At 37.9% G+C, this 11,816-nt stretch overlaps 1 protein-coding gene across 1 annotated transcript in view; it reads left to right on the top strand.

Moving 5' to 3' along the window:
- ACAD11 (acyl-CoA dehydrogenase family member 11) overlaps positions 1–11,816 on the top strand; it is a 29,758-nt gene that overhangs the window by 1,634 nt on the left and 16,308 nt on the right. Inside the window, exons 2-13 of the mRNA XM_069007462.1 lie at positions 999–1,098; positions 1,325–1,450; positions 2,812–2,973; positions 3,399–3,563; positions 5,266–5,413; positions 5,986–6,107; positions 6,534–6,640; positions 6,782–6,905; positions 8,566–8,643; positions 9,035–9,173; positions 9,286–9,393; positions 10,538–10,636. Coding sequence (XP_068863563.1) covers positions 999–1,098; positions 1,325–1,450; positions 2,812–2,973; positions 3,399–3,563; positions 5,266–5,413; positions 5,986–6,107; positions 6,534–6,640; positions 6,782–6,905; positions 8,566–8,643; positions 9,035–9,173; positions 9,286–9,393; positions 10,538–10,636 — 1,478 coding nt within the window. The remainder of the gene's footprint in view (positions 1–998; positions 1,099–1,324; positions 1,451–2,811; positions 2,974–3,398; positions 3,564–5,265; positions 5,414–5,985; positions 6,108–6,533; positions 6,641–6,781; positions 6,906–8,565; positions 8,644–9,034; positions 9,174–9,285; positions 9,394–10,537; positions 10,637–11,816) is intronic.

The raw sequence follows: 11,816 nt of genomic DNA, 5'->3' as shown, positions 1-11,816 counted from the left end.
GATAGACAAGGTGTAATGAAGAATTTAACTGGGTTGTCCTTCTCTTTTACACATGTGTGATTGAAATGTCTAATTTTCTTTGTGACTCCAACATTCATTCTTCAAAATTTTACAGTTCCTATAGGCTGTCCCTCAAGCATAATCTATGGACGTGATGATCAGGCTGGCATACAATGGGGCTTGGGGCTAGAATATGAGTAATTTAATCATAGAATAGAATCATAGAGTGTTTTGGGCTGGAAGGGACCTTAAAGACCATCTAGTTCCAATCCCCTGCTATGGGCAGGGACATCTTTTTCTGGACCAGGTTGTTCAGAGCTCCATCTAGCCTGGCCTTGAACGCTTTTAGGAATGGGGCATTCCGAGCTTCTCTGGACAACCTGTTCCAGTGCCTCAACATCCCCACAGTAAAGAATTTTTTTCTAATATTTAATCTAAAGCTCTCCTCTTTCAGTTTGAATCCATTCCCCCTTGTCTTGTCAGTACATGCTCTTATAGAAAGTCCCTATCCAAATGGAAGAGCTTCCTTTATGCTTACGTTGTTTAAAATACAGCTTTCCAAAAGACAAATACAATTACGAGCCAGTGAGAATTCTGCTCTGTTTGATTTCCTCCCAATCAGAAAGTTTTGAGATTAGTGTCTGCTGCATACCTTGAGTAAGTTCATGATGTCTCTTTAGGGAGGAGAGGTAAATGCTGCAGGAGGACAAATTGGCTATCTGTGACCTTTCCACAGGGAAAGAAGACATCTTTCTTATAGGCAGGAATAGAACCTCTGACTTCTGATTTTGTAGGCTATCACTTGGTCCCTTGTAAGACTAGATTTGAAAAAAAAACCAACCCTACACAAAACAACTCTTGAGAAGAATGCTTTCCTCTGTCCTGGCCATTTTGTTCAGGTCAAGTCACAGTGCCTTTTGCCAGTATCATTTCTATTAGAAGTTTACAAATTTGTAAGTAATTGAATTTTTGAGTAATTTTAATCTTTCTCTTTGCAGCTCAGGCCAGTCAAACCCAACCTTTTACCTTCAGAAGGGTGGGCAGGCTTTTGTGCTCAGGAAGAAGCCCCATGGTCCCCTTTTACCTAGCGCACACAAGGTAAGTTAAAATTCTCCACTGAGCTCCAAACACTTCGTATTGCTGGTGACATGGGTCTGTGCATGGTGGCCCAGGACACTGATGAATGTGTCCAGAAATGCAGTGAGTTGCTGGATCATTTTCTGTGTTCTGTGCTCTACATATAAGTAAACATTCAAGAGGATTCACTGCACTCATTTATGTTTGGGAGGTTTTAATTGAACCTAAATTTCTGTGTCTTCTTCAGGTCGATAGAGAATATCGTGTTCAGAAAGCCTTATTTTCAGCTGGGTTTCCAGTGCCTGAGCCCTTGTTGTACTGCAGTGACGTTTCTATCATTGGAACAGAGTTTTATGTAATGCAGCATGTGCAGGTTGGTCCTCCAGTGTGAGAGAGTCTTTCCTTCTCCATACTACAAGCTGCTTTTAAATTGTCTAAAACCTTTCTATTAGAGCCTTACCCAGCACATTTTTGTGATATGAGTGTAAATAATCTTCTGATATTTTTGAGAAATTCTAGCTATCAGTGATTCTCACAGATTTCAGCTTCTCCAGGGCTTATTTCACACTTTGTTGAATTTTCTAACTCAGTATTTAACCTCTTGTTCTTGTTTGAGCTCTTGGGAGGATATCTTGGAATGAGGCAATATTGCTTCTGTGAAAAGCATACATAGGTCAGAGGGAAAAAAATTAGTCTGTGAACTGAATCTTTGGAGGTCCTGGAGCCTGTTTAGTATTGAAGATAGGAACTGACATACAATCACCTGTTCTTGAAGACAAAGCAGGATTCCAGTTCAATCACTAGTTTCAGAAAGAACACAGCATAGCTTCGTTTGTGGTCCACCACTCTGGGGGTGCTGTAGCTGAGTTGATACACTTTCTGTTAGATTTTGGGCATAAGTCTGCTGTACTATGTCTTTTTTTATTATCCTGTGTGAGGAGGAGTTGAATTCAGGCCTCTTCCCTTTTCATTGGATCCCACTTTACCATTAGGTTCACTGGGAAGTTAGAAATGTAAGTTTGTGGGCCAGTTTCTGAAGATTAAGTTAGCCTTCCTACAAAAACTATAAATCAAGGGTAATAGAATGTAAAAGCTGTGAACAATTTGAAACAGATTTCTTACATTAAAGATGTAGAATTTTTCTGGTTTTGACTAGAACAAAGCAATTCCTTAAGAAGAAACCTTGTTACATTTCTAAGTATGTAAATGTACAGTCTGTCAATTCTACAATGAACTGCACTGCTCTGTTTTTAGCAATTGTGAAAATGGAACAACACACCCATATTCTAAATGTATTCAACTGCTTTTAAGGAGAAAACAAGTGAATTTCTTTGGACTGTTTGAGTCTTTGTACCTACAACCCACCCATTCCCCTCCTCTTCCTGCTTGCCCCTCCACCCCCCTGAGGCCATCATTGGTATTTTTTCTGCAATTTAGCTGTTCAAGACAATACAGTAACATTTTTCCTGGTGCTTTCCAAGCTTGAGGATACCTGGATTGGGTGTTCTAATTCAGACCTTCATCTACAGATACACCATATACTAATAACCTGGGATTACTGTGAATGCCTTCATCGGCCCTGGGCGAGGAATAAACTAACTGAGGAAGGCATTTTTGATTGCATAGGGAGTGTTGGTTCACTACATTTGGTTTTGGTTGTGGAATCTATAGCTTCACTTCTTTTCATCTGGTGTTTACATCCCACCAAGTATCAATGATTTATGCTCTTTCTAGGGTCGCATCTTCCGAGACATCTCACTGCCTGAGGTGGGGCCAGCAGAGCGTTCTGCTCTGTATCTTGCAATGATAGAAACTCTGGCCCTGTTGCACTCCTTCAATTTGCAGTCATTGGGTCTCCAAGGATACGGTAGAGGACCAGGATACTGCAAAAGACAGGTACAGCTCTTAACATTCTCTTGTTTTGTCTGGTCTTTGAATGTTTATTTGATTTGCAAGCTAAATTGTTAATGATCATATTTTAGCTATTAAACACCTTCACTTAGTTCCATTATTTGTGCACAGTCTAAAGCCACTACTACATTCAGATTGATTCTGTAATGCTATACTTAGGGAATGATACTCGTTTGCTTTTGGACTAACACTGGGTTTGGGCTATGTAAATAAGATTGAAATCAGTGTAGTCTTCATTTCATCTTTTGATGTCTCAGTTCACATTTGCAAATGCAGAGGTACTGGGTTTTACTGAATTTTCAAGCAACATGGTGATAGTCAAAGCCTGGAAGCATGTGCTTCAAAATTTTATACTCTTGAAAAACTTGTGAATCGACTGAAAAATCTGTTGGAGTGTTTGTATTTTTAAGGTATCAACTTGGAAAAAACAGTATGATGCAGCTGCTCATACAGATATTCCTGCCATGAACAATCTGGCTGAGTGGTTAGCAAACAACTTGCCACCTGATGACAATGAAGAAAGCCTGATTCATGGGGACTTCCGAATAGATAACATCATCTTCCACCCAACAGAGGTAGTTGAAATGTATTTGTATGTTTAGGAGGTTTTGGTCCTCCATTTGTTTGTACTCCTATCATGTAATAGGACACTTATATGTGGATTATTTTAGTGCATGATACATCTTTGAAAGAAACAGTAGAAAACAGAACTCTTCTCTATACTCTGTGTATGGTTTTTAGGTACCTAATACAGTCCTGGCTTTCATTGTGAGAGCTAGATAGAATTGATGGAACCACAGAGTCATAGAATGGTTTGGATTGGAAGAATCCTTAGAGATCATCTATTTCCAGTGCCTCGGCCATGGGCAGGGACACCATTTACTAGACCAGGTTGCTCAGAGCCCCCCATTCAGCCTGGACTTGAGAGATACTCAATTTATTCATTGGTTCTAGTCCCTGCTTCAAAGTACAGGAACAAAGCATTTTATATGCATAAATCCTATTGGATTCAGTGCAGCTGAAGGCTCACTTCATTAAACTACATAAGCATCTGATCCAAAGCCCACTGACATCTGTGGTATGGCTTCAGTTAACAAGGGCCTTTGGAGCAAGATCTGAATGCATGATACATGACACTAGCGAAAACAAAGGAAAATCTGCCAAAGCTGTTTAGTTATGGAGCACATGTAGATCACAGGGACCCTTAAAGTTCTTCATTCATCTTTAGGGAAAAAAAGATTCTTTTTTTTTCCTAGTTTGTGGAAATAAATGTGTGCTATCAACACAGTTGCATTTTCATTACTTTTTCTCCATGCTACCTGCTGTGTTGTGACCAGAAGGCATGGCTAGAATTTGTGACCACAACTGCAATGCCTGCTTCATGGCAAAGTAAGATCCCAGAGATTCCCAGAGTTTTTGTGCATAGATTAGTTGATAGACATGGTTTGTAGGCTTAAATGTGCTGATTGATTCCCTGAGAAGGGAATTTGACAGTCTTGGGGACTCTCCCAGCTGTTCCTCATGCAGTTGAAGGAATTGATCAAGCTGTACATAAGTAATTTTAAGTCATCTATAGAAACTGTTCCTGTAGATGCAGGAGTGACTGTGTAGGAAAGACTTTTTCACGTACTTCAAGTAGCCATGGATCATGAGTAGGCTGGAGGGGTTGTTCAGGTTGACAGGCCAGTTGGATTATAGGAATTTATCAAAATAACACTCTGGGGAGTATCAGACCACCCAGCTGAAGACACCATTGCAAGGGTGCTTGCAGCAGAGGCTCACTCTCAGCAGTCATTGACTTCCTGTTTAAGAAATTCAATTCCCCATGTGTTATTCTATGTATAACGTGATAAATTAGGTTTTATGGTGTATGGTCTGGCTGTGAATTTCTGTGCCAGAGGACTGGGCAACCGGACTGGGAGAGAAACACAACTCTCAGTACTACTGTTCCTTAGGATATTTTAATTCAATCATGTTTTATATGAGGAGAGTTTGGAAGTTTCTGACAGGAAGAACACTACTCAAAAATGTAGATCTAAATCAGATTTTATTTGGAAAAATGCCTAGCTTTCTATCCCTATGTGAATATTAATTTTCTTCAGATCCTTAGATAGTGCCAGAAGGAACTCTTTTTGCTATACACAGCTACAGTGTGTGTTTTTAATTTTAAACACATAGTAACCAAATAAAACTCTTGGATATTGGGTGGGTTGTGCCTTTGTGGATGGAGAAAACATGTCTTCTAGCACTTACTTGAGGTTCTTATTTTTATTTAAGGCTCGTGTTTTGGCAGTGTTGGACTGGGAACTTTCAACTACTGGTCATCCTTTAGCAGATTTAGCGTATGCCACTCAGTTCTACTTTTGGCCTACGTCTATTAAGGACTTAGGTCAAGGCTCTATCTTGGGTTTCAAAGACACCATAGGTATGAAATCATAATCTTTTTCTTGAAACAAATCCTTGGCTTGATTTCTATTTGAAATGCTACCTTTATAAACAGGAATTAAATGGTAAATTCACAAGCATATCATTTTGTATTTGTAAAGAACTTTTCCATAATTTTTTCATTGTAGCAAACATGTTGATAGTGATGCTTTAGATAGTTCTGTTCTATCAAGCTTTGTCTTAGCCAACATGCTACTTCTGTAAAACCTTCTTTTGAATCTTTCTAAGAGATAATGGAAGAAAAAAGAAATTTAAATGTAAATATATAATTTAAGTTTTAAAAAAAGCCTTTTCTCCCCTGGATGAAATTATTTTCCTGACTGGAGTGGAGACAAAGGGCAGGAGGAAATGTTATGGCTATCTGAAATTCTGGCAACTCCTACTTCCCTTGGTCTCTCCATGTCACAGTTATGTCATGAGAAATGATCAATCATGGTGTAAATGAATTGTCTCATAAAGCTTAAAATTGTTCAAATGTTTGAAGAATAAGGTGGCAAAAAAATCATAGAAAATGTTGAGTATTCTAAAAAAAGCTGTTCTATTTTTTTGTAGAAACTCCTTCCTTTGAAGAACTGGTTTCCGTGTACTGCCGCTGCCGGCGTATTACCACTACTTTATCCAACTTTAACTTTTTTCTTGCTTTATCATATTTTAAAATGGCAGCAATAGCCCAGGTAATGCCCTCACATTTGCTGAAATGTCATATAGCTTTGTGTGTCTGTGGGTAGTTCCTTTAGTCATGGATAATAATCACATGTCTATGCTGTTGTCAGTTGGCTTGAGGGACAGGCTGGGCTCATTTGCCATATCACGTGCAGACATTTGTATTTTCTTTTTTCTTTTTTACTTTTTCACTACTACTTTTTGTGATTTTCCTTTAGTTTGGTTTAGCTGGGATATGTTTTTAACTCTTGTGCAACAAGCATCTCCATTATATCAGAAATGTACCCAAACCAATATCAACATACCCCAGTAAGTTTTCTCCTTTTAAAAATCTGTGCATTTAAGTGTTACTTTTATAGTTGAAGAAAACACCAGTGTGTTAAAGAGACACTTTTAAGAGCATAATTATATCATATATGCTTTTCTTTTGGTTTTAGGGTATATATGCCAGGTATCTCACTGGAAATGCTTCTGCAGAAAACAGTCATGAATTTGCAAAGATAGTGAAGCCTTTGGCAGAAAGAGGATTAGAGCTCTCAAAAAGGTAAGAGTGGTCTAGACTACTGGTCAAAGGCAAGGCAAAGCTTTTCCAACATCTTCATTTATTTGAATGCCTTTCTAAGGCAGCTTATGTTACTATGAGGGAAAATCTGGTCTTGTTATTGTGTTGAATGTTCTTCCCTAGGTCATCCTTCAGCAGCACACAGCACAGCACTTCTGGAGAGCTCTTCCATCAAAGTAGAAAAGGCCAAGAAATTTTGCTGAAGGTTAAGCAGTTCATGAAGCAGCACATTTATCCAGCTGAGAAGGTAAAAGCTTTTAGTTAACCTGTTTATAAAGGAACATTTTCTGACTAGACTTTATAAAAATGTAAAAATATGTATAGAAGTCATGTCCTCCTGGTTTTTTTTTTCCAAAACAGCCTTATTTTCATGCAGTGATGATTGTGGCAGTGCAAAATATTAGCAGAAATCATTATAGACTGTATTTTTTTTTCCAGGATTAAAATATTGTATGCATTGTTTAAAAAGTAACTCTTAGCTTTTATTAACTTTTGAAGTGTAAAAACTTCTCTTTTTAGAAAGAGTTACTTTTTAAAGGAAGTTGCCAAAATACTTGTTAGACTAACAACAACCTAGAACTCTTAGATACCAAACTGAATAACACCTATTTAAAAATAGAAACTGCTGATTTTAACCATATGAAGCTGAATGTTTCTGTTTCTTGCTTTTTAGGCTGTGACAAAAAATGGGATTGCATAATGTATCAAAGTAGCCTCATTCCTGAATATATCTAATACCAATGAAGGTTTGAAATCAGCTAATGAAATATACACAAAGTCCATAGTTGGTGGAAGGGAAAATGAGATGTAGCATTTTACTTCTTATCCTAGGAAGGTTAGGAATTTCCATTTAGAAAGTTGGTTCAGCTTTTAGCTTCATGGAAGTACAGATGGCTTTTGTTGCAGAATTGGGTTTTTTTGCTTTCTGATTTTTTTTTTTCCAAGTCAGGCAGAAATGCAGAAAATATCTTAATCTGAAAGATTTATGAGTACATCTGCCTGTCACAAGGAGGGGTTGAGGGCAGTAATTCTTGATATGCAAAGTTTCTTTAAAAGTCTATCTGTGACTGGGTTTGGATTGTAGTTTTGGTTTGTCCAAGGAAGCCTTGCAATAATTAAAGTATTTTCTCCAAAAAAGAAACAAACCACAAATAGCCATGCAAATTTTTCAGATGAGTAGTGTTGTGCTTGGTTATTCCTGGTAACAGGGATTGTGAATCAGGACTTGTAAATTCTACTTGGCTATTTGTGTTTATTGTGTAATTTTTAGAATTGGGCACTACTTTTATTCATTCTAGAACTAGATCTGGGCCAGGTTTGAAGTTCTGTCCCTCACTAAAACATGCTTGTGAAAATACTAAGATTAATGAATATTTGTTTATTTACAGCTAATGGCTGGTGCTTGGAATGACTGCTTACATTATCTGTTAGGGAATTATTTTGACAGGAAGAGAAAATGTATTTTTGTGGTTTTTTTTTTTTTCAGTTAACAAAAGATTAACTGACTTATGTATCTGAATGTTGTGACCAGAAACCTGAATCTTAAGTGTCAGTACATCAGGCTTTTATTTCATGCCTCTTGTGTGTGCTGTTGGTAACAGGTACTTTTATCTCCAGAAATTACTGACCTCCTACTGCCATCATCACATACTTTAAACCATTCCAAATAGTAGTATAAAATAAGGTACTGATTGGGGTCATCTCACATTTAAAGTCTTGCAAAATTAATAGATTGCAGTTTTCAATTCTATATTTAATTTTATAATGCAACCGACTATATAATGTAAACCTGTGTTGAATATTTTTTAATTGGCTCCTTGGATCATAGATCTGGAAGAGGAGTATTATTCTTTGTGTATTACATGTTTTCTTAATTTAAACAGCATCTTTTAAATTGTTTCTCTAAGGAAATAGTAAAATACTATGCTGAACATAGAAATACTGAGGACAAATGGAAGAAGCCACCGCTGCTGGAGAGACTGAAGGTATGGAACAATAAATATTTTTAGCACTCTAGCAGTAAAAGAACACAGACATGGAACATAAGAGGGATTGGTGTATCCTGCTGGAGAAGTTACTCTGCATGGAAAGAAACAGTGTGAGGACCAGTGGAAGGAAAGGAAGAGGGAAGTATGCAAAAGGTGAGAGAAACAAATGAGAGAGAGGAAAAACAAAATGAGGTCTGTGAGGGGCATATCTGAACTTTAAGTCAAAGACTGTACCTATTATTTCAAAATAGCTATTGAAAAATGGCAGCAGATATATTGGACAGTATAGTAGGCAGGAGGGAAGAAAATGTGTAGCAAGCCAGAATTGAATTTTAATTTTTTTTTTAAGGCTTGTTGCTGATATTTTTTCTGTTGATTCTTGCAACAGGAATTGGCCAAAGCAGAAGGTCTGTGGAACCTTTTCCTCCCAGATGTCAGTGGTCTCAGCCAGCTTGACTATGCCATAATAGCTGAGGAGACAGGGAGATGCCTTATTGCTCCTGAGGTTTTCAACTGTCATGCACCAGGTTAGCAGTGCTGTCCCAAAACTATGGCACTGGGAGCATTAAAAAGTTGGGCATTTTACACCTTACAGGCTGTGGGTCTCGAGCAGTAAACATGACTGCTGATTTCTTACAGACACGGGAAACATGGAGGTCCTCCACATGTATGGGACTGAAGAGCAAAAGAAGGAGTGGCTGGAGCCCCTCCTAGAAGGGAAGATTAGTTCTTGCTTCTGCATGACAGGTAAATTTTTCTCCAGAAGAAAGTTAGAGGCAACTGGCAGGAACTTCACATGGTGTATGCACCAAAAAGTAAAAAACTGCAAGTTGTGTGTTACAGTGGACATTTCTATACTAATTCAGTATCTGTGAATATGTTGAATATGAAATCATCTATGAGGTGTGAATGCAAACTGAAGCACCCTTGCTGCCTTTCCTGATAGTTGCCAGTTTTCATGGTTACAAAAATTAGTATTTGCTTTCTATACATTTTCAGTTTAATTTTAGTACTAGCAAAATACAATTTATAGTACCAAACAGGTTTACAATAGAGCTTACCTTTTCTTGTAGTGTGCTTTGGAGTTCTCTAGACATACACAGTTGGATCCAAGTATCATTATTGTGATTAAAGTTGTGTCGTTTTGCAGTGTGTCACAGATGTTTTAGATATAACCCAAAAATAACTTGATTTATGTCCATAGCTCAGCATTGTATTTAGTCTTGCTCCTGGAAGCTTGTGGCATTCAACATCTCTGGAAAGTCTGGCTCTTGCTTTAGGAAGGTAGTTTTTGGAACATGTGATGTCTAAATCTTGATCCTCCTGTGTCAGGAGGAATCGAGAGAACTCAGCCTTGCAGACACTTACTTTGCAAATTCTGTTTCGCTGTGTTCCCAAAGAGGAAATAGATACTTCTGTTTTAAAGTGGATGGTAAGGATGAAAGGAGAGAGGAAGAATCTTTCCTGTTCCAAAAAATCATTGATGACATTTTGCTGACCACTTCATGTGGTCTATTTCATATGCCACCACAAAATCAGTTTCAGTCTATTTTCACTTGAGAAGAGCCCAGAGGGAGAAAACAAGGCTGAGGAGAAATATGACTGCTACCTGTAAGTACAATGGAAGGATAAAGGATTTAAAAACACAAGGAAAGGAAGAAGGCTGTTGATTGCAAAGGGTGGTCCAAGACCAAGTACATTTAAACTGGCTATGAATAACAGATTTGTTGGAAAACAGGAGGTCTTTTGACCACCAGCAGTGAGGTTCTTCAAACAGCTTTTCTACTGGTAGCAAAACAGTATACTTTTAATAGAATATATCTAGAGCCTGATATTTGTGGAGGTTGTATTACCTTTAACCTGGTGGCTTGTTTTTTTTCCTTTAACACAGAACCTGATGTGGCTTCAAGTGATGCCACCAATATGCAATGCACCATTGAGCGCGACGGGAACAGCTACGTGATCAATGGCAAGAAGTGGTGGAGCAGTGGTAAGTCTGGAAACCTAAGTAAGAGTTCAGGCTCTTATGTAGGCTAAGTCTAAAATTTTTTCCAATAACTATTAAAACAAAATTATTTGTGCTCTATTTCTGTGATGAAATTTTGTCTTTTCTTGAGTAAAGGCAATAGAACATAAAACAAAAGAAGGAGCTGAATTGAGCTTTTGTTCTCTGAACCGAAGTCCAAGATTCAATCCAATGTGGGGATTTGGGTGCTTTTTGGAACCTCTGAATTTTGTTCACAGAATGAATGCTGCTATTTTCTTTAAACATTACCTCTTTCTATCAGTTAACTTATACATTTATGGCTGAACCCTTTAAACTTTGTTTTCATGAAACTGTCTTTTACAGCTTGTGTGAGAGGTTTGAGAGTACTGTGTAGCTACAGTAAAATGTGGCTGCTTTTAAAGTAGCCTGTGATGCTGTTGGACTGGCTCTTACAGGAGATTTTCTTATATTATAATTCCCAGTAAAATCAATGGATTGTACTGTAAGTGGTAGATGTCCCTAATATTGGAGTACTGATGCTTTTTTGCCAAAACATGTGTGACAGCAGCTTGAAAGTCATCATTCCCTGGGAGTCTGGAACCCAAGTAAATAAACAGAGTTGTTAAACTTGAATGTTTTATTTACATACATGAGTGTGTCAGCTACTTGCTGATACATGCTTGTGCAATACCTGGAGTCACCAGAAGATAGATCTCTCTCTCTGTTCTACTGTAAGACTGGCAGCAAAAGGAGACATGCAGTCTTGTCTCCTGACCCGAGAGTGTTGCCTAACTGCTGGCTACTTAACCTTTGCTCTGGGTCAGTGTCTCCCAGCTGTGCATTGCAGACTCAAAGGAAGTAATGGAAAAGTTTTAGGGGGTCACACACACAAAATAATACTCATAAAATTAGTTATGTGAATTATAAAAAGGAGTTAGCATGATTTAGTTTGTCTTATTTCTAATAAATACAATTAGGGCAATCAGATTTGCATGAAGACAGATACAAAGAAGGTACTGCAATTCCAGGAAGTTTGAGAAACATGTTCATTTGGCTCTGTGTTAGTCAGTCTCCCTTTCTGCCTGGCTGGGTAGGTGGGTTTTTTGTTTGTTTTGTTTGGTTGGGGTTTTTTGGTTCTGGTTGGGGTTTTTTAACTTTTGGGATATTAGAACCTTGGATGTTT

This window comes from Aphelocoma coerulescens, chromosome 2 (genome assembly GCF_041296385.1).
Source record: "Aphelocoma coerulescens isolate FSJ_1873_10779 chromosome 2, UR_Acoe_1.0, whole genome shotgun sequence".
Lineage (NCBI taxonomy): Eukaryota > Metazoa > Chordata > Aves > Passeriformes > Corvidae > Aphelocoma > Aphelocoma coerulescens.
This window is presented reverse-complemented; position numbering and strand designations above follow the sequence as displayed.